At 36.3% G+C, this 27,628-nt stretch overlaps 1 protein-coding gene across 1 annotated transcript in view; it reads left to right on the plus strand.

Moving 5' to 3' along the window:
* glmna (glomulin, FKBP associated protein a) overlaps positions 1–27,628 on the plus strand; it is a 39,590-nt gene that overhangs the window by 1,902 nt on the left and 10,060 nt on the right. Inside the window, exons 3-15 of the mRNA XM_061919860.1 lie at positions 906–1,031; positions 3,204–3,317; positions 3,383–3,497; positions 11,358–11,661; positions 11,747–11,846; positions 15,397–15,575; positions 15,643–15,696; positions 18,151–18,181; positions 18,291–18,380; positions 18,466–18,507; positions 26,043–26,116; positions 26,189–26,273; positions 26,343–26,452. Of these exons, the coding sequence (XP_061775844.1) occupies positions 906–1,031; positions 3,204–3,317; positions 3,383–3,497; positions 11,358–11,661; positions 11,747–11,846; positions 15,397–15,575; positions 15,643–15,696; positions 18,151–18,181; positions 18,291–18,380; positions 18,466–18,507; positions 26,043–26,116; positions 26,189–26,273; positions 26,343–26,452 (1,424 nt within the window). The remainder of the gene's footprint in view (positions 1–905; positions 1,032–3,203; positions 3,318–3,382; positions 3,498–11,357; positions 11,662–11,746; positions 11,847–15,396; positions 15,576–15,642; positions 15,697–18,150; positions 18,182–18,290; positions 18,381–18,465; positions 18,508–26,042; positions 26,117–26,188; positions 26,274–26,342; positions 26,453–27,628) is intronic.

The following is a 27,628-nucleotide window of genomic DNA, read 5'->3' on the forward strand; positions in this document are numbered from 1 at the left end:
AATGTGGACTCGTCAGACCACAGAATACTTTTCCACTTTGCATTAGTCCATCTTAGATGATCTCGGGCCCAGAGAAGCCACCGGCGTTTCTGGATGTTGTTGATAAATGGTTTTTGCTTTGCATAGTAGGGCTGTAACTTGCGCTTACAGATCTAGCGACAAACTGTATTTAGTGACAGTTGTTTTCTGAAGTGTTTCTGAGCCCATGTGGTGATATCCTTTAGAGATTGATGTCGGTTGTTGATACAGTGCCGTCTGAGGGATCGAAGGTCACGGTCATTCAATGTTGGATTCCAGCCATGCCGCTTACGTGGAGTGATTTTTCCAGATTCTCTGAACCTTTTAATGATATTATGGACCGTAGATGTTGAAATCCCAAAGTTTCTTGCAATTGCACTTTGAGAAACGTTCTTAAACTGTTTGACCATTTGCTCACGCAGTTGTGGACATAGGGGTGTACCTCGCCCCATCCTTTCTTGTGAAAGACTGAGCATTGGGAAGCTGTTTTTATACCCAATCATGGCACCCACCTGTTCCCAATTAGCCTGCACACCTGTGGGATGTTCCAAATAAGTGTTTGATGAGCATTCCTCAACTTTATCAGTATTTATTGCCACCTTTCCCAACTTCTCTGTCACGTGTTGCTGGCATCAAATTCCAAAGTTATCGATTTGCAAAAAAAAAATGGTATTATCAGTTTGAACATTAAATATCTTGTCTTTGTAGTGCATTCAACTGAATATGGGTTGAAAATGATTTGCAAATAATTGTATTCCGTTTATATTTACATCTAACACAATTTCCCAACTCATATGGAAACAGGGTTTGTACAACGCAGTGTCCCTATGGCACTTTGTGCGGCACAATTACTGGCAATTTTAACTTGATGCGTGTCGGTCACCCAGCAAGCCCTCCCCGCTGACCAGTACTCCACTGAGGACCACAACGTCTTCATGACCGCCGGGCGAACATGCATCGAGGAAGGCAACAGCGCTCAAGTGCTCAGTATAGTCCTGGATGACACGAATCTGGTAAATGGCACAATGCATTGTCTTGATAATTGTAGGGATGCACAATATTTTCTTTCCGTTTTTTTTTTTAAGGCCGATACAGATAACTTAATTAGGCTGACCATATTCTAAAATCTCAGTTGTCTTTTAAAGCGCTGTAATAAAACTTCTGTCTCATATTCCTACAAAGTTTTGAACAATAACTGTTCAAAAAGAGCACAGCTTGGAGTTTCCATGTTTGCTTAGACAGTAATTTGTTTATGTAGGTTTTGATTGGGGTACGTCGTTTCTTAGTGGTGAAAGACATTAATGTCTCTTCTTCTCAGAAAAGCGCTATATAAATATAATTCACTTCACTTCATGGCGCCAGTCAGTCTGTGAGTTTATCAAAGTGCAGTTATCAATCACAGATTTTTAAATAACAGTAATTCAAAACGCAACTATTAACTGTCGGGACTTTATCATTATTATCGTTTTATCGTTACATCCCTATTGACAGCTTAGCCTGCTCAGACATACACACGTCTTCCCTGCCATCATGCCCGCCTGAGCTTGTGAATGACCCTGTTGGTTCTGTCCGGTGCAATCATTTCATCAGAAAAAAAAAAGGTCCTCTCTGGCGGGCTTTTTGCACTTTTCAGACGCAGCACAGATGTGGCTGACTTTGGGTACCTTCACAGGCTTTCGATGCATTAATGCTGGCAGTTTGGTGCTTTTTTTCCCTCACTCGCGCATCGTTTGCAGGCTATTTGTAAAGTGAAGAAGTCTGGTCCATCAACGCCATGTCAAAACATTTGGATTGGGGACCGCATTGGCCTAAAAAATTGGCCAGGGGCCAAAAGCTAACTGTATACACACACATTATATATTAATATTTATATAAAAATATAAATTGTACATACATATACACAAATAAAAATTATATATATGTATACACACACACACACGTGTGTGTGTATATATATACATATATGTGTGTATATTTATATATGTGCATGTATATATACTGTTCGTGTGTATATATATATATGTGTGTGTGTGTGTGTGTGTGTGTGTGTGTATATATATATATATATATATATATGTGTGTGTGTGTGTGTGTGTGTATGTATGTATGTATGTATGTATATATATATATATATATATATATATATATATATATATACATACACAAATATATTCAAATAAACATATATATATAAACATATATACGTATATGCACTGTGTATATAAACATACATATATACACACGCATATATATATACAGTACATGCATATATACACACAATCACATATATCCACATATTGTATATACATATTACTGTATATACACATTTATGTATATCATATTATATATATACACACATATATATATATATATACACACATATACACAGACACATATATATATATATAAATACACTCACACACATATGTATATATATATAAATATATACATATATATATAAATATATACATACACGCACACACACACAAATATATTCAAATAAAAATACATACATGTACTGTGTATATATACCTATATATATATATATATATATATATATATATATATATATATATATATATATATATCTATATACACACACGCATATACTGTACATACATATATACTTATATATACATACATATATAATACATACACAATCCCGTGTGTACATATTTGTGAAGTGAAGTGAATTATATTTATATAGCGCTTTTCTCTAGTGACTCAAAGAGCTTTACATAGTGAAACCCAATATCTAAGTTACATTTAAACCGGTATGGGTGGCACTGGGAGCAGGTGGGTAAAGTGTCTTGCCCAAGGACACAGCAGCAGTGACTAGGATGGCGGAAGCGGGAATCGAACCTGCAACCCTCAAGTTGCTGGCACGGCCACTCTACCAACCAAGCTATACCGCCCCAATATTTATGTATATCATATTCTTATACACACACATATACAGTACTATATATATTCTCTCTCTCTCTGTATATATATGTATATATATATAATACATTATTATAAATTATGTAGAAATAATGATTCATATAATTGGATATTAAGAGGTGCACGGAAATTTCTTACAACATTCACAAAGTTCATTGAGCAGGTTGTGTTGCAGTTTGTTTGAGTTGGGTCATCTAAATAAATTCTGTGCTGTACTCACTTATGTCACTGCTATCCTGTAGGACATAGTGAGATGCATGGGATGGAACTTGCTGCCTCCCCTGGTTCAGGTTCTATTGAAGAAGGAAGACAAGAATCTGCTTCAATGCCTGGCCATTTTCAATCACCTCCTTGAGGTTGCTACCTGTTTTTCTTCTTCCTTTACTTCTCCAAGTATTTCACAGACGTTTGTCCTTCTTAGGCTTGTGGACCAAAAGAGTTGCTGATCGGCCTTTTGGAGCAGCTGGAGCTGGAGCAGGAGGAACCTGTCGCCATAGCAGAAAGCCTCAATCTACTGTTGAAGCCTCTACAAAAAGGTTTGGAGAGTCATCAGCTAGACTTGATGATCAGGGGTCTTATTTTGAATTTTATTAAAAGAGCAAACAGGGAAAATGTAACAAGAACAAGTTGAAATGTTGACTAGTAACACAAAGCTGCCATGCAGGCTGTTGCTTAATTGAAGTTGTCATTGCTCAAAAGATAATAATGAATGTTATGTATTATTGACCTATGCGACACTCATATGCTGACTTTACAGCAAATATTCCACTTTGAACATTTTTATTTGGAAACCATTGCATATTTTGTGTCTGCCATATAAAAAACTAAGTTAGGTTTGACAAAATGAGTATAAAAAATCTATCTAATAATTGACGGATAGAGATTAATTTGATATAGTGCAGGGGTCACCAACGCGGTGCCCGTGGGCACTAGGTCGCCCGTAAGGACCAGATGAGTCGCCCGCTGGCCTGTTCTAAAAATAGCTCAAATAGCAGCACTTACCAGTGAGCTGCCTCTATTTTTTAAATTGTATTTATTTACTAGCAAGCTGGTTTCGCTTTGCTCTACATTTTTAATTCTAAGAGAGACAAAACTCAAATAGAATTTGAAAATCCAAGAATATATTTTAAAGAATTGGACTTCACTTGTTTCAATAAATTCATTTTTTTTTTTTACTTTGCTTCTTTAAACTTTCAGAAAGACAATTTTAGAGAAAAAATACAACCTTAAAAATGATTTTAGGATTTTTAAACACATATAACTTTTTACCTTTTAAATTCATTCCTTTTATTTCCTGACAATTTAAATCAATGTTCAAGTATTTTTTGTTTTATTGTAAAGAATAAGAAATACATTTTAATTTAATCCTTCATTTTAGCTTCTGTTTTTTCGACGAAGAATATTTGTGAAATATTTCTTCAAACTTATGATTAAAATTCAAAAATAATATTTTGGAAAATATAAAAAATCTGTAGAATCAAATTTAAATCTTATTTCAAAGTCTTTTGAATTTCTTTTAAAATTTTTGTTCTGGAAAATCTAGAAGAAATAATGATTTGTCTTTGTCAGAAATATAGCTTGGTCCAATTTGCTATATAATCTAACAAAGTGCAAATTGGATTTTAACCTATTTAAAACATGTTGTCAAAAATATGTATTTATTGTGAAAAATCATTAAGATGATCAGTGTTTCCACAAAGATAAATATAATTAATTATTAATAATAACATAGAGTTAAAGGTAAATTGAGCAAATTGGCTATTTCTGGCAATTTATTGAAGTGTGTATCAAACTGGTAGCCCTTCGCATTAATCAGTACCCAAGAAGTAGCTCTTGCTTTCAAAAAGGTTGGTGACCCCTGATATAGAGACTTAAGCTTTGTAAGTAAAAACATTTATGACTTATTTTGAACACGTTTGTGAGTGGGGCTGTCATTGTTAAAAAAAATCATATTGACTTAAAGTCAATGTTGTTATTAATTAAAGACCTATTTAAGGCTCCAATTACTCTACATAAAAGATAGATAGTTTGCATATTTTGTGCTTTTGCAATAAAACAAAGAATAAAAACAAACTTTATTTGAAGCAATAGACCTGAAGTTCATCTAGAGAGACTTATTTTTAACATTTTTTATGACTGAGATCCTCCTGGGTCCCCGAGATCAAACTTGAGGGTTTGCAAACACTAAAATGTGTTTTTACTCAATATGACTGGAATGTTCATAGAATCCTAAAAAAATAGTTTGAAGAAATAAAAAAAATGTTTCATGCATGACTCCTAAAACAAACATGGAATATGTCTAATGAGGCCTGAAATCATGTATATTTGTGAGTTTTACTAGAAACATGTGCTTTTGTGAGTTTTGCAAACACAAAAATGTGTTTTTTACTCAATATGACAGTAATGTTCTAAGAATCCTGAGAAAATGTGTTGGAAGCAATAAAAAAACATTCAAGCATAACTCCTAAACCAAACATACAATATGTCTAATAATGCCTTATTCAATGTATATTTGTGAGTTTTACTAGAAACATGTGCTTTTGTGAGGTTTGCAAACACAAACATTTGTTTTTTACTCAATATGCCAGTAATGTTCTTAGAATCCTGAGAAAATTAGTTTGAAGCAATAAAAAAATGTTTTTATGCATAACTCCTAAAACAAATATGCAATATGTCTAATAATGCTTGAATTAATATATCTTTGTTAGTTTTACTAGAAACATGTGCTTTTGTGAGGTTTGCAAACATAAAAATGTGTTTTTTTACTCAATATGACAGTAATGTTCTAAGAATGTTTAATGTTTTAAGCATAACTCCTAAGCTAAACATGTAATATGTCTAATAATGCCTGATTTAATGTATATTTGTGAGTTTTACTAGAAACGTGTGCTTTTGTAAGGTTGGCAAACATTAGTTTTTTACTCAATATGACAGTAATGTTCTTAGAATCCTGAAAAAATGTGTTTGAAGCAATACACTTTTTTTTTTCAAGCATAACTCCTAAGATAAACTTGCAATACGTCTAATAATGCCTGAAATAATGTATATTTGTGAGTTTTACTAGAAACTTGTGCTTTTGTGGGGTTTCCCAACGCAAAGTTTTTGTACTCAATATGACATTAATGTTCTTAGAATCCTGAGAAAATAAGTGTTGGAAGCAATAAAAAAATATTCAAGCATTACTCCTAAACCAAACTCAATATGTCTAATAAGGCCTGAATTAATGTATCTTTGTGAGTTTTAGTAGAAACATGTGCTTTTGTGAGGTTTACAAACACAAAAAAATGTTTTTTACTCCATATGACAGTAATGTTCTTAGAATCCTGAGAAAATTAATTTAAAGCTAATAAAAAAAAAAGTTTCAAGCATAACTCCTAAACCAAACATACAATATGTCTAATAAGGCCTGAATTGATGTATTTTTGTGAGTTTTACAAGAAATGTGCTTTTGTGAGGTTTACAAAAAAAAAGTTTTTTTTACTCAATATGAAAGTAATGTTTTTAGAATCCTGAGAAAATTAGTTTGACGCAATAAAAAAAAAATTCAAGCATAACTCTTAAGCTAAACATGCAATATGTCTAATGAGGCCTGAATTATCTTTGTGAGTTTTACTAGAAACATGTGCTTTTGTGAGGTTTGCAAACAAAAAAAATTGTTTAATAACTCAATATGACAGTAATGTTCTTAGAATCCTGAGAAAAGTAGTTTGAGGCAATATAATTTTTTTTTTAATCATCTGCATGGGATTCTGGGTAATTATTATGGTGTGTTTATGTTGTGTTACGATGCGGATGTTCTCCTGAAATGTGTTTGTCATTCTTGTTTGGTGTGGGTTCACAGTCTGGCACATATTTGGAACAGTGTTAAAAGTTTTTTTACGGCCACCTTCAGTGTGACGTGTGTAGCTGTTGATCAATTACATCTTGCAATACACAGGTGCGTCTCACGGGGCTTGATGCAACATACAACTGGGCTTGCACGCTGTCAGTTTAGGATGTAGGGGGCGCCAAAGGCAGTGCCATTATGGCACTCTCTGAATATTGTTGATCTGGTAAAAGTTGACAGGGGCTTTCAAGAAAATTGGTGCCCTGAATTTCAGAGGTCTCCCGGGAAAATTGGGGACGTTGGCAAATATGACGCTGTCAAGCGCCCTTCATATCAAACTCGCCCTTCATATTAAACTTGCGGGCCGCACCAACATTAAATTGTGATATCAAAGCGCGGGGTGCATAATAACGTCTCGCGGGCCGCATTTGGCCTGCGGGCCGCATGTTTGAGGCCCCTGGTTTAAACCAATAACAATAGTTGCAAGTATAACTCCTAAACCAAACATGCAATATGTCTAATGAGGCCTGAATTAATGTATCTATGTTAATTTTACTAGAAACATGTGCTTTTGTGATTGTTTGCAAACACAAAAAATATTTTTTTACTCAATATGACAGTAATGTTCTTAGAATCCTGAGATAATGCGTTTAAACCATTAATAGTTTCAAGCATAACTCCTAAACCAAACATGTAATATGTCTAATGAGGCCTGAATTAATGTATATTTATGAGTTTTACTAGAAACATGTGCTTTTGTGAAGTTTAAAAACACAAAAAATAGTTTTTTTTAACTCAATATGACAGTAATGTTCTTACAATCCTGAGAAAATTAGTTTGAGGCGATAAAAAAATGTTTTAATCATAAATCCTAAGATAAACATGCACTGTGTCTAATAATGCCTAATTTAATGTACATTTGTTAGTTTTACTAGAAACATGTGCTTTTGTGAGGTTTACAAACACAAAAAATTGTTTTTTTTACTCAACATGAAAGTAATGTTAGTTTGAGGTAATAAAAAAAATGTTTCAAGCATAACTCCTAAACCAAACATGTAATATGTCTAATGAGGCCTGAATTAATGTATATTTATGAGTTTTACTAGAAACATGTGCTTTTGTGAGGTTTAAAAACACAAAAAATATTTTTTTTTAACTCAATATGACAGTAATGTTCTTACAATCCTGAGAAAATTAGTTTGAGGCGATAAAATTTTTTTTTAATCATAAATCCTAAGATAAACATGCAATGTGTCTAATAATGCCTAATTTAATGTACATTTGTTAGTTTTACTAGAAACATGTGCTTTTGTGAGGTTTACAAACACAAAAAATTGTTTTTTTTACTCAACATGACAGTAATGTTAGTTTGAGGCAATAAAAAAAATGTTTCAAGCATAACTCCTAAGCTGAACATGCAATATGTCTAACAATGCCTGAATTAATGTATGTTTGTGAGTTTTACTAGAAACATGTGCTTTTGTGAGGTTTAAAAACACAAAAAATATTTTTTTTTACTCAATATGACAGTAATGTTCTTAGAATCCTGAGAAAATCAGTTTGAGGCAATAAAAAAAAATGTTTCAATCATAGCTCCTAAGCTAAACATGCAATATGTCTAATAATGCCTGATTTAATGTATATTTGTTAATTTTACTAGAAACATGTGCTTTTGTGAGGTTTACAAACACAAAAAATATTTTTTTTTACTCAACATGACAGTAGTCAATAAAAAAAAGGTTTCAAGCACAACTCCTAAGCTAAACATGCAATATGCCTGAAATAATTTATCTTTGTGAGTTTTACTAGAAACGTGTGCTTTTGTGAGGTTTACAAACACAAAAAATTGTTTTTTATTACATATGACAGTAATGTTCTTAGAATCCTGAGAAAATTAGTTTGAGGCAATAAAAAAAATGTTTGGAAAATGGATGGATGGCATGTGCTTTTGCAAGGTTTTCCAACACAAAAAAATGTTTTTTACTCAATATGACAGTAATGTTCTTGGAATCCTGAGAAAATTAGTTTGAGGCAATAAAAAAATGTTTCAAGCATAACTCCTAAGCTAAACCTGCAAAAATGTTTAACAATGCCTGAAAGAATGTATGTTTGTGAGTATTACTAGAAACATGTGCTTTTGTAAGGTTTGCAAACACAAAAAAATGTTTTTTACCCCGTATGACAGTAATGTTTCTTAGAATCCTGAGAAAATTAGTTTGAGGCACTAAAAAAATGTTTCAAGCATAAATCCTAAGCTAAACATGCAAACATATTTAACAATGCCTGAATTAATGTATCTTTGTGAGTTTTACTAGAAACATGTGCTTTTGTGAGGTTTACAAACACAAAAAATTGTTTTTTTTACTCAACATGACAGTAATGTTAGTTTGAGGCAATAAAAAAAATGTTTCAAGCATAACTCCTAAGCTGAACATGCAATATGTCTAACAATGCCTGAATTAATGTATGTTTGTGAGTTTTACTAGAAACATGTGCTTTTGTGAGGTTTAAAAACACAAAAAATATTTTTTTTTACTCAATATGACAGTAATGTTCTTAGAATCCTGAGAAAATCAGTTTGAGGCAATAAAAAAAAATGTTTCAATCATAGCTCCTAAGCTAAACATGCAATATGTCTAATAATGCCTGATTTAATGTATATTTGTTAATTTTACTAGAAACATGTGCTTTTGTGAGGTTTACAAACACAAAAAATATTTTTTTTTACTCAACATGACAGTAGTCAATAAAAAAAAGGTTTCAAGCACAACTCCTAAGCTAAACATGCAATATGCCTGAAATAATTTATCTTTGTGAGTTTTACTAGAAACGTGTGCTTTTGTGAGGTTTACAAACACAAAAAATTGTTTTTTATTACATATGACAGTAATGTTCTTAGAATCCTGAGAAAATTAGTTTGAGGCAATAAAAAAAATGTTTGGAAAATGGATGGATGGCATGTGCTTTTGCAAGGTTTTCCAACACAAAAAAATGTTTTTTACTCAATATGACAGTAATGTTCTTGGAATCCTGAGAAAATTAGTTTGAGGCAATAAAAAAATGTTTCAAGCATAACTCCTAAGCTAAACCTGCAAAAATGTTTAACAATGCCTGAAAGAATGTATGTTTGTGAGTATTACTAGAAACATGTGCTTTTGTAAGGTTTGCAAACACAAAAAAATGTTTTTTACCCCGTATGACAGTAATGTTTCTTAGAATCCTGAGAAAATTAGTTTGAGGCACTAAAAAAATGTTTCAAGCATAAATCCTAAGCTAAACATGCAAACATATTTAACAATGCCTGAATTAATGTATCTTTGTGAGTTTTACTAGAAACATGTGCTTTTGTGAGGTTTACAAACACAAAAAATTGTTTTTTTTACTCAACATGACAGTAATGTTAGTTTGAGGCAATAAAAAAAATGTTTCAAGCATAACTCCTAAGCTGAACATGCAATATGTCTAACAATGCCTGAATTAATGTATGTTTGTGAGTTTTACTAGAAACATGTGCTTTTGTGAGGTTTAAAAACACAAAAAATATTTTTTTTTACTCAATATGACAGTAATGTTCTTAGAATCCTGAGAAAATCAGTTTGAGGCAATAAAAAAAAATGTTTCAATCATAGCTCCTAAGCTAAACATGCAATATGTCTAATAATGCCTGATTTAATGTATATTTGTTAATTTTACTAGAAACATGTGCTTTTGTGAGGTTTACAAACACAAAAAATATTTTTTTTTACTCAACATGACAGTAGTCAATAAAAAAAAGGTTTCAAGCACAACTCCTAAGCTAAACATGCAATATGCCTGAAATAATTTATCTTTGTGAGTTTTACTAGAAACGTGTGCTTTTGTGAGGTTTACAAACACAAAAAATTGTTTTTTATTACATATGACAGTAATGTTCTTAGAATCCTGAGAAAATTAGTTTGAGGCAATAAAAAAAATGTTTGGAAAATGGATGGATGGCATGTGCTTTTGCAAGGTTTTCCAACACAAAAAAATGTTTTTTACTCAATATGACAGTAATGTTCTTGGAATCCTGAGAAAATTAGTTTGAGGCAATAAAAAAATGTTTCAAGCATAACTCCTAAGCTAAACCTGCAAAAATGTTTAACAATGCCTGAAAGAATGTATGTTTGTGAGTATTACTAGAAACATGTGCTTTTGTAAGGTTTGCAAACACAAAAAAATGTTTTTTACCCCGTATGACAGTAATGTTTCTTAGAATCCTGAGAAAATTAGTTTGAGGCACTAAAAAAATGTTTCAAGCATAAATCCTAAGCTAAACATGCAAACATATTTAACAATGCCTGAATTAATGTATCTTTGTGAGTTTTACTAGAAACATGTGCTTTTGTAAGGTTTGCAAACACAAAAAAATGTTTTTACTCCATATGACAGTAATGTTTCTTAGAATCCTGAGCCCTAAAGGTAAATATGTATATAGTATTGGTTTTGAAAATGGAAACTATTAAATTGGCCACCAGATGCTTTGATTTTTCACTGGAAAAACTTTGGGACAGATCCTCCATGTCACTAACTCATGTCTTCACGCGGTCAGTCCTGCTGCGTCTGGGCAGCCGTAAGGCGGCATCTTTAGGTATGGCCTTGTCCTCGGTCCTGGACCAGCTTGCCAAGCTGCCTGTGCCGCACACCAAGGAGCAAGAGGAGGAGGACGACTTCTCGCTTGGCCGTTGCTGCGCCGCGCTAGCAACCTTCGTCAAGCCCTTTGTTCAAGAGGCCCAACAAGACACATTTATCAGGAACGGCAAGCCTGGTGAGCGCTTGAACGGCAAGAAGGTTTTGGCCACAACTGAAGGGGTCTTATTGGATAAAGAAGAGCTGGGGGTGGAGCTACTGAAGTTGTAAGTCAGAAAGTTTAGGTTCCGCTACTTTATTTAATGTTTTAATTATACATTGTCTGATCTTATGGTTGTTTCTGTTTCGCAGCTGTATGAGCGCGCTGAGTCGCCCTCTTCTGGAAGTAAAGCTCAGTGATCCCGACACGCTGAATTTTTCTCCGCTACGGAATTTTGCCACGGAGATTTTGGTAAGACTAACTCTTTGACGTTGATTGAAAATACAGATTTCGCACATCGTTTCACTTTTAGTCGGATTCAGTTTCTGATCACCTGACAAACTTGTCCACTTTTCTGCGCCCCATTGCGTTGAAAGACTCAGTCTTGTCATGTTTTTAAAGGCCTACTGAAATTAGATTTTGTTATATAAACGGGGATAGCAGGTCCATTCTATGTGTCATACTTGATCATTTCGCGATATTGCCATATTTTTGCTGAAAGGATTTAGTAGAGAACATCCACGATAAAGTTTGCAACTTTTGGTCGCTAATAAAAAAGCCTTGCCTGTACCGGAAGTCGCAGACGATGACGTCACAAGGGTGAGGGCTCCTCACGTCCTCACATTGTTTATATTGGGAGCCTAAAGCAGCAAGAGCTATTCGGACCGAGAAAACGACAATTTCCCCATTAATTTGAGCGAGGATGAAAGATTCGTGGATGATGATATTGACAGCAAAGAACTAGAAAAAAAAACAGGCGATTGCATTGGGACGGATTCAGATGTTTTTAGACACATTTACTAGGATAATTCTGGGAAATCCCTTATCTTTCTATTGTGTTGTTAGTGTTTTAGTGAGAATAAATAGTAACTGATAATCAGAGGGGTGTGTCCACGGGTGTCTTTACGCCAGTCTCTGAGGGAAGTCGACGGCAGCTGTATGGACAGCGCAAGCTCAGCTGATCTCCGGTAAGAGGCGACTTTTTACCACAATTTTCTCACCGAAACCTGCCGGTTGACAAGTGGTCGGGAACCATGTCCGCTTGACCGCTCTGATCCATAGTAAAGCGTCACCTGCGGGGAATTTAAACAAGGAAACACCGTGTTTGTGTGGCTAAAGGCTAAAGCTTCCCACCTCCATCTTTCTACTTTGACTTCTCCATTATTAATTGAACAAATTGCTAAACATTCAGCTACACAGATGTCCAGAATACTGTTTAATTGCGCGATGAAAAGAGACGACTTTTAGCCGCAAATTGTGCTGCGCTAATATGTCCCCACATGTTATCATTCCGCGACGTTATCAACAAGAATCTCCGCGGGAAATTTAAAATTGCAATTTAGTAAACTAAACCGGCCATATTGGCATGTGTTGCAATGTTAATATTTCATCATTGATATATTAACTATCAGACTGCGTGGTCGGTAGTAGTGGGTTTCAGTAGGCCTTTAATACCCTGTGTTCCTAAAAAAAACACGTTTGCTATCCTGTTCTCAACTCCGTCACTTCTGTCGGCCCTCCATGACATCATCACTGAGGGGCGGTATAGCTCGGTTGGTAGAGTGGCCGTGCCAGCATCTTGAGGGTTACGGGTTCGATCACCGCTTCCGCCATCCTAGTCACTGCCATTGTGTCCCTGGGCACTTTACCCATCCTGTTCTCATCTCTTTTAGTTCTGTCGGCCCTCCATGACATCATCACCGTGGGGCGGCATAGCTCGATTGGTTGAGTGGCCGTGCCAGCATCTTGAGGGTTCCAGGTTCGATCCCCGCATCCGCTATCCTAGTCACTGCCGTTGTGTCCCTGGTTACTTTATCCACCTACTCCCAGTGCCACCCACACTGGTTTAAATGTGACTTAGATATAGGGATTCACTATGTAAAAGCGAGAGAAAAGCGCTATATAAATATAATTCATTTCACTTCACTTCACTGGTTGACTCGACAGTAGTTCTCTGTTTTCGAACACAGATACACACATACTTTACTTCATCTTTAATTAGATGAAGTGCATATCATGTAAACACTGTACTGACCTGAAAATAAGACTTTTTCAAAACTCATTCTTTGGAAACATTTTAAAGACAAAGAACAAACCAGTTGGCCTACATTTTACTGTAGTCATACATTTGACTTTTTGAAACCGATACCGATAATTTTGAAACCGATACCGATAATTTCCGATATTACATTTTAAAGCATTTATTGGAAATCTCTAGTTCTTACTTATATCTGTCAGTAAACACGTCATTAAAGCGCTAAAACATACCGGTATAGTGACTTTACATTATTCACCCAAGGAACTTTAGTTATTAGAAAGTTCCGGTCGGACGGTTTTTGACGGGACACATTTCCGGCCTTGTTAATGTTTCCGGATGAAGAGCTGTTGCTCCGTTATTGATTGAAGGTAGGTAGGTCTTTATTGTCATTGCAACAAGTACAACGAAATTTTTGTTTTCAGCACAAACCCGTTCAAGAATAGACAAACAAACAGTGTACAGGGTTTAAGAACAGGAACGCTGATGGGTTGCCACGAGGCGCCCCGTAAAAAATGGGAGAAGGTAAAACGCTGGGGAAGGAGATGAGTAAAAAAAATACAATCTAGACTGGGCTCCTAAGGGGGGCCTAGTCTGGAGTGGGAAAAAAACCTCCATGCAATGCACTTATAAACACGTTACATTTAATCACGACAAACTCGCAACAGAGGGGCGGGGACTTGGGGCCCTGGAAGGCGACTGCTGCTTTGAAGCGCTGCCATCCAACCATCACCCATGGGTTGGGTGTGGGGTGGGGTGGGGTGGGGTGGGGGGGTGTGTGCGTGTATGCCCAATTGTCTTGGTTGTGATGATGTAATGTTTTTTAGACAGAGGACGATCTGTAAAGATTCGACTCCAGGTGTCGTCGAGGAGGGAGGGAGGTCAAAAGCATCAATCGTTGAGGTGTCGGGGGTGTTTTCAGAACAGCCTGGTCCTGTTTCCACAGCGTCAAGGCCGTTCGAGGGAGTCAAATCGTAGATTAGGATGTTTGTTTTCCGCGAGCAGACAAAAACAATGACTTGTCTGTTCTATTCGTCCATGCTGGGTGCTCTCTAATTCAATTCAATTCTCCTTTTCAGCAAACTTCTCCATAATGTGATCCATCTTGCGATTCAGTTCAGAAATCGCCGCAGTCTGTGTTCCCACAGTCCTGCCAAAACCATCCATTGCGACGAACAGCATTTGGGCTCCTTGAGTGGCTGCCATCGTCTTACAATTCTGACGATACACCAGAGCAATGCCCAGCCCAATCAATAAGTGCCCCGCGATCACGGTTTCAAATAGGTAGATGTCTTCCACGTCCTCGATGGAAAGGACTGAGAGGCACATGATTCTCCATTTGAAGTAAAGTCTGAATGCCATTAAAACTGTTAGCTCCATATTTTGACACTTCTTCCACTCCCGTCCTTGCACGCTACACCACTACAACAAAGATGACGGTGAGAAGACGCCGTCGAAATGGAGGCACGTAAATAAGATCGCCCACAAAACGAATGTCAGAAAGATGGTCTGTAAAACATCATCTAAGCAACATTTTGACCAAAGAACCACCATTACATGTTATGTAGACCACAAGGAAGTGTTTACATTTAGAAAATAATAATAATAACATGACTCCTTTAATGCACCCTGTAATCGGGTGCGTCTTATATATGAAAAAATACCTGACTAGTTACGCTCATCGGTGGTGCGCCCTATGGTCCGGAAAGTACGGTATATTTGAAGGTGTGACTTCACAGCCCAGTGTGCTCCTGTGTCTCCTTGCAGAACAACCTCAACACTATCGGACAGTCCGTGCCACGCCTCGTGTATCGGCCTCTGTCCAAACGCAAAGAGTCCGGCTTTTTAGAGGAGGAAGTGCGTTACCCCAAAGAGTCACTGGCCAGCTTGGCTCACCTGGTGTTCGTCCACCACCTGGCTGTGGACACCATCCCCTGTGTCTTCAAGTAAGGGTGGTGCCTTCAAACGTCTGGATCTTTGGTGATGATTCTGAATTGTCCTTACTTCTTGCAGTCCCGTGTTTTGTCTCCGTTGCAATATGGAGCACATCTTCATCCTGCTGTCCAGGTGAGCTGTTCATGACACATATGCACGACTTTCAGACATGAAGCGTACAAATATTACAGTGCGTGCTAAAAGTAATCACAGCATTTAATATTTTGTTATCCTACAGCAGGGGTGTCCAAAGTGCGGCCCGCAGGTAATTTTTTAACGGCCCCACAGTACATTTTAAAAATACGATTGAAACATTTTTAAAACGTAAAAAGTGATGTAAAAGAGCAAATGGATGAAATGTAACAAGAAAACGTTGCAATATGTACTCTAATAACACAAAGTTGAACCATGTTGAACTCTAACTTATAATAATAATAATTCACCCCTGTACAATATCCTGCCCTAATACCCTACTGTGCAATACTACTCTTCGAGTGCAATACGTCCGACACACTGCAAAAACTGAAATATAAGTAAGATGAAATATCTCAAATAAGGGTGATATTTGCTTATTTTCTGTCTGGTTAGATAATTCTTCTCAGTGAGTGGAGGACTAAATGTATATTGGTTATACATATATTGTATTGGTTTATAAAATAAAAATATGTCAAAATGCCCCCCGCTTGCTTTGATTTTTCAGTTTGCGGCCCGAAGTGGAAAAATTTTGGACACCATGTCCTACAGCCTTATTCCAAAATTAAATATATTTATTTTTGTCCTCTACACAGTTCCACACATAATAAACTATACATGTTTTTTTATTTTTTATTTGGCTAATTCATCACAAATTACTTAGTTGATGCACCTTTGGCAGCAATTCCAGCCTCAAGTCTTTTTGAATACAATGCCACACCACAAGCTTGGCACACCTATCTTTGGGCACTTTCAACCATTCCTTTTTGTAGCACCTCTCAAGCTCCATCAGCTTGGATGGGAAGGTTTTCACCCAGAATGTCTCTTTACATTGCTGCGTTCATCTCTCCCTCTATCCTGACTTGTCTCTGTCAAGGCGTGGACTATGGTGTGGATTTATTTCCCGTGGTGGAAAGCGATTGGAGCAGGCACGGCGTGAAGGTAAAGATATCTTTTAATTATACTATAAAAAGGAACAAACAAAAGGCGCGCACAAGGTGGAGAACAAACTTGGCTATGAAAACCAAAACAACCTGGCACAATGGGAGAACTATGAACATAAAACAAAACTTGCTAACTATGGCATGAATAACGAAAACTTACTTGGAACAAGATATGGGCATGGATCATCAGCATAGATAGCAAGGGTGAGTAGAAGGTGATGTCGCCAGGCTGACTGCCTGGCAACTACAGGCTTAAATAGTTCTGTGGTGTTTGAAAACAGGTGTGTGCGTTCAAATGAATTAGGTGCGTGAGTCGTGAGGACAGGTGAACTGATTGGTTAGCATGGTGACAAAACAAACAAAACAGAACGTGACCACAAAACATGACAGTCTCCCTGTTTCTGCCACTGAAAAGCATCCCCACAGCATGATGCCACCACCACCACGCTTCACTGTAGGGATGGTATTGGCCTGGTGATGAGCGGTGCCGGATTTCCGCCAAACATTCATGCCAAAGACTTCAATCTTAGTCTCATTAGACCAGAGAATTTAGTTTCTGAGAGTCTTTCAGGTGCATTCTGGAAAACTTTTGACTAAGACCTGGTTTCTGTCTGGCCACTGATTGGTGGATTGTCCTTCTTGAAAGTTCTCCTCTCTCCACAGAGGAATGTTGTAGCTCTGTCAGAGTGACAGTCAGGGAGGTGACCAAGACCATGGTCACTCTGTCCGAGAGAGACCACCAATCCACCAATCAGTGGTCAGACGGAAGCCATTTTTCACAGTCAAGTTTTCCAGAATGCACCTGAAAGACTCTCGGAGCATGAGAAACTAAATTCTCTGGTCTAATGAGACAAATATTGAAGTCCTTTGTGAGACTGTTTGGAGGAAACCAGGCACCGCTCATCACCAGGCCAATGCCATCCCAACAGTGAAGCATGGTGGTGGCAGCATCATGCTGTGGGGATGCTTCTCAGTGGCAGGAACTGGGAGACGAGTCAGGATAGAGGGAAAGATGAACGCAGCAATGTACGGAGACATTCTGGATGAAAACCTTCCCATCCATGCTGATGGAGCTTGAGAGGTGCTGCAAAAAGGATGGGTTGAAAGTGCCAAAAGTTAGGTGTCCCAAGCTTGTGGCATTGTATTCAGAAAAACTTGAGGCTGGAATTGCTGCCAAAGATGCATTAAATAAGTATTGAGTTAAGCGTCTGAATACTTATGTACATGTCATTTTTTTAAGTATTTATGAATTTGCTAAATTTTACATTGTCATTATGGTGTATTGTGTGTAGAATTTTGAGGACAAAATGAATGTATTCCATTCTGGAATAAGGCTACTTTCCGGATGCACTGTATCTACTGTATATAATACAGCACAACAGGTGCCATTGTTCAACTCCGATGTGGTTCTTGTAATCGTCTCCTAACATAATTTTGATGTAATTGTCAGAACCGAAGAGTCCAGGATTCAGAAAGGACTGGTAAGTCAAGTTGATGTTTTAGTCACTTTTGGTATAAAAAGTCAAGGCTGAGCCACACCCTGACGATGCAGACGTAGCAGTCACATGTTCATGTTCCACTGCGCCACAGGAGCTTTACGAGAAGAGTCTCGTGCGTGTGGATGATGGCAGTCTGCCCGCAGACCTGCTGGAAATCAAAACCTTCATGGCGGTTCCACGGGTAAACTTTTATATAAGCCTTTTTTTTTCTCTTTACTTTGGCCTTTCACAATAAGTGCCTTACTTGGACACTGTTTTTGTTTCAGACCTTAACGAAAGTCATGACGATATGTCCAAGACGCGATTTGGTAAGTCATCGTCAAAAAACAGTATACTAATAGACTGACCATATGTCCTCTTTTCCCAGGACATGTCCTCTTTTGCAGGACTGTCCGGGTGGGGTTTCTTAAATGCCTCAAATGGCCGGCGTTTTGTGTCAAGGTTGCATGTATTTTCAACGAACGTACAGGGTTAAGAGAAGTTATAAACAAAACTAATTGTGAAGGTGTGCGCACACAACAACATTTGTGCGGGAGGGGCAGAGACAGAGAAAGCAAGGTAGTAAAAGGTAGATTGTCAATCAAGGCATACTTGGTCAACAGCCATACAGGTCACACTGAGGGTGGCCGTATAAACAACTTTAACACTGTTACAAATGTGTGAACCCACACCAAACAAGAATGACAAACACATTTCGGGAGAACATCCGCACCGTAACACAACATAAACACAACAGAAGCCCTTGCAGCACTAACTCTCCCGGGATGTTACAATACACACCCCCACCACCTCAACCCTGATTACGTCACATCAAATATTCCACTTTGAAAAATATTTGTGGTGGAAGATCTTGCATATTTTGTGTGTTTGCCATAAAAAACATAGTTTTATTTGACGAAAAAGGGAGGAAAACAAACAAACAACAAAATAACATTAAAAAAATAATTAAACATTTTGAAATGAGGAACAGATCTGAAGTTGATGTAGACGCCAGAGATTTAAGCGTTAAATATAAAATGTGTGTATGCCCTGGCACACCATGATCATCATTTCATGACCCAAGCAAAACACTTTTTACACTTTTATTCTAAAATAAATACACCTACAACTTAATAAATAAAAACATAGAAAAAACTACCAGCAGCAGTAAAGTTTAGATCTATGAAGGAAAGAAGAGAGTGAATGAATGTTTATAACTGCATACAAATTTGTCTTCTTTTTATATTATTTCTTTTAATGAATGAAGTAATATTTATGACAACTTTTTTCCAAAACACAATATATAATGTGAGCTATAACAGGAATTGCATATGTTTATCATTTGTTTACAAAACGCCTACAAAAAGTGGGACCCCAAAAATTTACTGTGGGACCCCATTTTTATGACTTGATGGGGTCCCTGGGACCCCATTTTGAAAGTTCCTATTGCCAACACTGCTGTCAACAGAGGAGAAAAAAATGCTTTATTTAAATAAATATATTCTTTATAAAGCAAGTTCAAGTATCATTGGCAAATGTTCACCTAGTCCCGGCCTTGGCACGCATATATGTGTCCTCTTTTTGGGATTTCAGAATATAATCAGCCTAATACTAAAGTTTGAGGTATTGGAAGTATTCTCTTTCATTACAACTTCCTTAGGTAGACCTGCACCTTTAATAAGATCCCATAAAAGAGCATTTAGTCCACATCATTCCTAATATAAAATACTAATATAAATTCTAAAAATGTACACACAATCCTTCCATTTAAAAGACTCTGATACTTTCTGGGGAAATTAGTATTTTTTGCCAACTTATATCTTGAAAGTAACAATATTTCTTGGCTAAAATGCATGTCAAATTTTAGCATACTAGCAAGATAACAATGTCATTTTCTGTTAGTTTCAGACATACTGTAAAAACAAATTGCCTTAAAATGCTAACACGGTAGCGGCAAATACCGGTAATATCCATGCTTTTTAGCTTAAGACCAGAGGGTCGGGAAACCCCAAATGTTGAAAGAGCCATATTGGACCATAAAAGAAAAATAAAAATCAGTCTGGAGCCAAAAATAATTCAAAGCCTTATACAAGTGTTGTAATGAAGTCAACACATGATGTAAGTGTCTATATTAGCTAAATAGCCTACTATCAAAATGACTTTAAAAGTCTTATATAAGTGTTATAATGAAGGCAACACATGATGTAAGTCTCTATATTAGCTAAATAGCCTACTATCAAAATGACTTTAAAGGTCTTATATAAGTGTTATAATGAAGGCAACACATGATGTAAGTGTCTATATTAGCTATAATAGCCTACTATCAAAATTACTTTAAAAGTCTTATTTGAGTCTTATAATGAAGTCAACACATGATGTGTCTATATTAGCTATAATAGCCTACTATCAAAATGACTTTGAAAGTCTTATATAAGTCTTAAATTGAAGGCAACACATGTGAGTGAAGTGAATTATATTTATATAGCGCTTTTCTCTAGTGACTCAAAGCGCTTTACATAGTGAAACCCAATATCTATCTAAGTTACATCCAAACCAGTGTCTATATTAGCTGTAATAGCCTACTATCAAAATGACTTTAAAAGTCTCATATTAGTCTTAAATTGAAGTCAACACATGTGTCTATATTAGCTATAGTAGCCTACTATCAAAATGACTTCAAAAGTCTTAAATAAGTGTTATAATGAAGGCAACACATGACGTAAGAGTCTATATTAGCTATAATAGCCTACTATCAAAATTACTTTAAAAGTCTTATATAAGTCTTATAATGAAGTCAACACATGATGTGTCTATATTAGCTATAATAGCCTACTATCAAAATGACTTGAAAAGTCTTATATAAGTCTTAAATTGAAGGCAACACATGATGTGTCTATATTAGCTATAATAGCCTACTATCAAAATGACTTCAAGTCTTAAATAAGTGTTATAATGAAGGCAACACATGACGTAAGAGTCTATATTAGCTATAATAGCCTACTATCAAAATTACTTTAAAAGTCTTATATAAGTCTTATAATGAAGTCAACACATGATGTGTCTATATTAGCTATAATAGCCTACTATCAAAATGACTTGAAAAGTCTTATATAAGTCTTAAATTGAAGGCAACACATGATGTGTCTATATTAGCTATAATAGCCTACTATCAAAATGACTTCAAGTCTTAAATAAGTGTTATAATGAAGGCAACACATGATGTAAGTGTCTATATTAGCTATAATAGCCTACTATCAAAAGTCTTAAATAAGTGTTATAATGAAGGCAACACATGATGTGTCTATATTAGCTATAATAGGCTACTATAAAAATGACTTTAAAAGTCTTATATAAGTTTTATAATGAAGTCAACACATGATGTAAGTGTCTATATTAGCTATAATAGCCTACTATCAAACTGACTTTAAAAGTCTTATATAAATGATATAATGAAGGCAACACATGATGTAAGTGTCTATATTACCTATAATAGCCTACTATCAAAATGACTTTAAAAGTCTTATATAAGTCTTACAATGAATTCAACACATGATGTAAGTGTCTATATTAGCTATAATAGCCCACTATCAAAATGACTTAAAAAGTCTTATATAAGTGTTATAATGAAGGCAACACATGATGTAAGTGTCTATATTACCTATAATAGCCTACTATCAAAATGACTTTAAAAGTCTTATATAAGTCTTACAATGAATTCAACACATGATGTAAGTGTCTATATTAGCTATAATAGCCCACTATCAAAATGACTTAAAAAGTCTTATATAAGTGTTATAATGAAGGCAACACATGATGTAAGTGTCTATAATAGCTATAATAGCCTACTATCAAAATGACTTTAAAAGTCTTATATAAGTGTCTATATTAGATATAATCAGAGGTGGGTAGAGTAGCCAAAAATTGTACTCAAGTAAGAGTACTGTTACTTTAGAGATTTATTACTCAAGTAAAAGTAAAGAGTAGTCATCCAAATATTTACTTGAGTAAAAGTAAAAAGTATGTTGTGAAAAAACTACTCAAGTACTGAGTAACTGATGAGTAACCTGTTCGTTTAATAATTACGGCAACAAATAATGCACAAAAACATAAAAATAGCAATGAGCAAATTCATAGCCAGGAATATCTCTTAAGCAACTAAAACAATAATATATATTAAATAATAATACATAAAAATAAAAAAATTAAGGCAAATTGAGCCACAATAACTTAACAGCACCATAGGCTCAGTAGGCATTTATTTATTGATTTATTGAAACTTGTATTAGTAGATTGCACAGTACAGTACATATTCTCTACAATTGACCACTAAATGGTAACACCCCAATAAGTTTTTCAACGTTAATCAATTACTTAATAAATGACCAAGTCGAGGTGATCTACCTCATATATACATACACACACATATCATATATATATATATATATATATATATATATTTTATAGTTTTTTATTTTGCCGTTTTTGTTGAAATGTTAAAGGTGTTTTAATAAATATACATGCATGTTTACCATATAGATTCCTATCTTTCATGAAGACAAGAATATAAGTTGGTGTATTACCTGATTCTGATGACTTGCATTGATTGGAATCAGACAGTATAGTGCTGATAATGTCCACATTTTCAAATGGAGGAGAAAAAAAGTTCCTCTTTTCTGTCTAATACCACATGAAAGTCGTTGGTTTTTGGCATCTTATTTGTCCAGCTTCCATATTCGTTTTTATACACTTTACAAGAAATACATTGGCGGCAAACTCCGTAGCTTGCTCGCTTGTTTGCGCTGGCTTTCGGAGACTCTTATTTTGTTAGCGCAGGCGCGATGGAGCGGCGCTTTTATTGTGAAGACAGGAACTGCACGATCAGTCTTTAGGCTTTTGACGGGAAGTACGGTTGAAATGAAAAGTGTCTTTTTTCCTTTACACTTTTGATTGATTGATTGACACTTTTATCATTAGATTGCACACTACAGTACATATTCTGAACAATTGACCACTAAATGGTAACACCCCAATAAGTTTTTCAACTTTTTTAGGTCGGATTTGATGTGTGACGGTCACGTGACCGCCTGGTTTTGTTTGATTGGTCACCAGTGACTGCATTTGATTGGTGAAACGCAGGCATGCGTAGTTCCTACTTTGAATGTGTCTGACAAAATCAAAACAAACAAAACGTGCATTAATAGATCGATAAAAAAAAAGTAGCGAGTAACGAGCTGATTGTAGATAAATGGAGCGGAGTAAAAGTAGTGTTTCTTCTTTATAAATATACTCAAGTAAAAGTAAAAGTATGTTGCATAAAAACTACTCTTAGAAGTACAATTTATCCCAAAAGTTACTCAAGTAGAATGAACGGAGTAAATGTAGCGCGTTACTACCCACCTATGGATATAATAGCCTACTATCAAAATGACTTTAAAAGTCTTATATAAGTGTTATAATGAAGGCAACACATGATGTGTCTATATTAGCTAAACAGCCTACTATCAAAATTACTTTAAAAGTCTTATATATTTGATATAATGAAGGCAACACATGATGTAAGTGTCTATATTAGCTATAATAGCCTACTATCAAAATAACTTTAAAAGTCTTATAATGAAGTCAACACATGATGTAAGTGTCTATATTAGCTATAATAGCCGACTATCAAAATGACTTTAAAAGTCTTATATAAGTGTTATAATGAAGGCAACACATGACGTAAGGGTCTATATTAGCTATTATAGCCTACTATCAAAATTACTTTAACAGTCTTATATAAGTGATATAATGAAGGCAACACATGATGTGTCTATATTAGCTATAATAGCCTACTATCAAAATAACTTTAAAAGTCTTATATAAGTGTTATAATGAAGGCAACACATGATGTAAGTGTCTATATTAGCTAAATAGCCTACTATCAAAATTACTTTAAAAGTCTTATATAAGTGTTATAATGAAGTCAACACATGATGTAAGTGTATTACTATTTATACTACCATATTGTATATGCACCTTAGGAGGAGCTGCTCCAATTTCGTTGTTCTTTGAACCTGTTCATTGCAATAATGACAATAAAACTCTATTCTATTCTACTATCAAAATTACTTTAAAAGTCTTATATAAGTGATATAATGAAGGCAACACATGATGTAAGTGTCTATATTAGCTAAATAGCCTACTATCAAAATTACTTTAAAAGTCTTATATAAGTGTTATAATGAAGGCAACACATGATGTAAGTGTCTATATTAGCTAAATAGCCTACTATCAAAATTACTTTAAAAGTCTTATATAAGTGATATAATGAAGGCAACACATGAAGTGTCTATATTAGCTATAATAGCCTACTATCAAAATAACTTTAAAAGTCTTATAATGAAGTCAACACATGATGTAAGTGTCTATATTAGCTATAATAGCCTACTATAAAAATGACTTTAAAAGTCTTATAATCAACAAATTCAACTCACCCAACTAACACTTTCCCAAGTTTCAAACAAAATTAAGTTTTTCCTTAACTTAATTTTGAACTTTTCAACATTCAAAACATTCTTACATTCCTACTACATTCTGTCAGCATTTCAGTTCAATTTCAGCATTGGAGCATTCCAAATCAATTCCTTTAGGAATTGCCTCATTTAGTTCAATATTAATTTGATCTACAAGCAGTGCCCCACTTTAGCCAGTAGATGTCACTCTTTGATGTTCATTCCAATAATGGTCAACACTTAAAGTAATGATTTCATCTCGAGATGAATTAATCTTTAGAAGTGTTTAATACTGTTTGATAGTAGTTTCAGTAATGTGTTATTTCAACATTGCCCTGTGAGGGGGCTGGAGCCTATCCCAACTGCACTCTGTCAAAATAACTGTATCTAAGTTATCACAAAACTTTTGGGTTGCCGTGAGTTCCCAGCAAGAACACAAAAGCTGTCTTTGATCTTACCGGGAAGAAGGCTTGTAAAACTCCACTGTGTAGGATGGGAAGCAACATGAAGGTGTTCTGTTTCTTTGATGTATTGTAATGCACAGAAAGATTTTGTCTTGACCCGAGATCTACAAAGCGGAGAGAAAGCAGGATTGATGAATTGAGACCAGGAATTTATTAACGTGGACCCCGAATTAAACAAGTTGAAAAACTTATCGGGTGTTACTATTTAGTGGTCAATTGTACGGGATATAGGGACGGCGTGGCACAGTGGAAGAGTGGGCGTGTGCAACCTGAGGGTCCATGGTTCAATTCCCACCTAGTACCAACCTCGTCACGGCTGTTGTCCTGAGCAAGACACTTCACCCTTGCTCCTGATGGGTGCTGGTTAGCGCCTTGCATGGCAGCTCCCTCCATCAGTGTGTGAATGGGTAAATGTGGAAGTAGTGTCAAAGCGCTTTGAGTACCTTGAAGGTAGAAAAAGTACTATACAAGTACAACCCATTTATTTATAATATGTACTGTACTCGGAAATTTACTAATAAAAGTTTCAATCAATCAACCAATCAGGACCTGCCCAAGCTCCAGGCACCTCTTCTTTGAACCGTTTATGACCTTTTCTTTGAACTGTTTTGTAATCAAAGGCGATGGCTGTTTACGACCCCCATCTCTTTAGAAATAGCTGTTGGCATGTAATTAGGGAAAGTCCAGATAAAAGAGGAGCCGTACAATCTTTCGTCACAAGCGTGGTGAGACACTGTAAAAGGGTACAGGTGTATGTGAGCCAAATTTTAATTCTGTCTGTTTGATTCCTTGCTTCTTGTCTTGTTCAATAGATGTCATCAGTGTTTGAACCTGACACTATCCAAATGAAGCATTATTATTGTTGCGAGTGTGATGACACGAACGTATAACCTCATCTTCTAACCACAGAGGAGTAAAGGTCTGAAGGTGTTCCAGCTGAGTATTGATAAGTTCGATCCCGAGGCCAAGTACCATTTCTTCAAGTGGGTTCTACCTCGCCGTCTGTAAAAGTACTTTAGATTGTCACGTGGTCTGACCGCTGGACCGTGTTTCAGGTTCATGCTGAAGATCAGCAATCACTCGGGCGTGGAAGGCTACGTCATCAAAAACATCCGAACTCAGATCGACGGCGCTCTACGGGTGAAGTGCCGCCGTACACGCCAGGGTGAGTGTTTGTCCTCGCTTATACTCGCCTGCTTGTCTTCATAGCCGGGCAACGCTACCAACTGGTTTGCGGGCGTTCATCTGCCTCCCCTGCTGCGCTCAGTCTTCACCCTCCCGGACGGACCCGAGACCGACCTCCTGCAGTACCTGGACAGGTAAAAGCTCACATGGAAATAGGCATCAAGATGAAGCAATGGCTGTACATACTAAGTATTCACAGCCCTTCACTTTGTTATTCCACAATGGAATGCATACATTTTGTCCTCAAAATTCTACACAGATTACCCCTTAAAGGCCTACTGAAATGAGATGTTCTTATTTAAACGGGGATAGCAGGTCCATTCTATGTGTCATACTTGATAATTTCGCGATATTGCCATATTTTTGCTGAAAGGATTTAGTAGAGAACATCGACGATAAAGTTCGCAACTTTTGGTTGCTAATAAAAAAGCCTTGCCTGTACCGGAAGTAGCAGACGATGTGCGCGTGACGTCACATTGTTTACAATCATGGCCACCAGCAGAGAGAGCGATTCGGACCGAGAAAGCGACGATTTCCCCATTAATTTGAGCAAGGATGAAATATTTGTGGATGAGGATAGTGAGAGTGAAGGACTAGAAAAAAAAAGAAGAAGAAAAAAGACAGGGCAGTGGGAGCAATTCAGATGTTATTAGACACATTTACTAGGATAATTCTGGAAAATCCCTTTTAGTGAGATTATATAGTTGTTCCTGAAAGTCAGAGGGGTGTGGCAACCGCCAGTGTCTCTGAGGGAAGCCACGTTTTTTTCGACGAGGTGAAGCGAAGGCATCCGGTTGGGCTGGGCTGAGCTTTTCCCCCCCCCTCCTCCACGGTGGTAGCATCCACCGTTCGGGGGTGGCCGGTCGGAGGAGGCAAGAGAGTCCACAGCTGCCTCTTTGACAGGTGCACGAGGAACGACGCAAGCTCCGCTCATGTCTACGGTAAGAGCCGACTTATTAGCACAATTTTCTGCCGGTTGAAATGTGGTAAAGAACCATGTTCGCTTGACCGCTCTGTTCCATAGTAAAGCTTCATGTTCAGGAATGTAACAAGGAAACACCGGCTGTGTTTGTGTTGCTAAGGGCAGCCGTTTTTAAAAATGCTTCCCACCTACATCATTCTTCTTCGACGTCTCCATTATTAATTGAACAAATTGCAAAAGATTCAGCAACACAGATGTCCAGAATACTGTGGAATTATGCAATTAAAGCAGACGACTAGTAGCTGGGATCAGGCTGGAACAAAATGTCCGCTACAATCCGTGGCGTCATCGCAACGTTTTCAACAGGATACTTTGCACGAAATTTAAA

Source organism: Nerophis ophidion, linkage group LG14 (assembly GCF_033978795.1).
Source record: "Nerophis ophidion isolate RoL-2023_Sa linkage group LG14, RoL_Noph_v1.0, whole genome shotgun sequence".
NCBI lineage: Eukaryota > Metazoa > Chordata > Actinopteri > Syngnathiformes > Syngnathidae > Nerophis > Nerophis ophidion.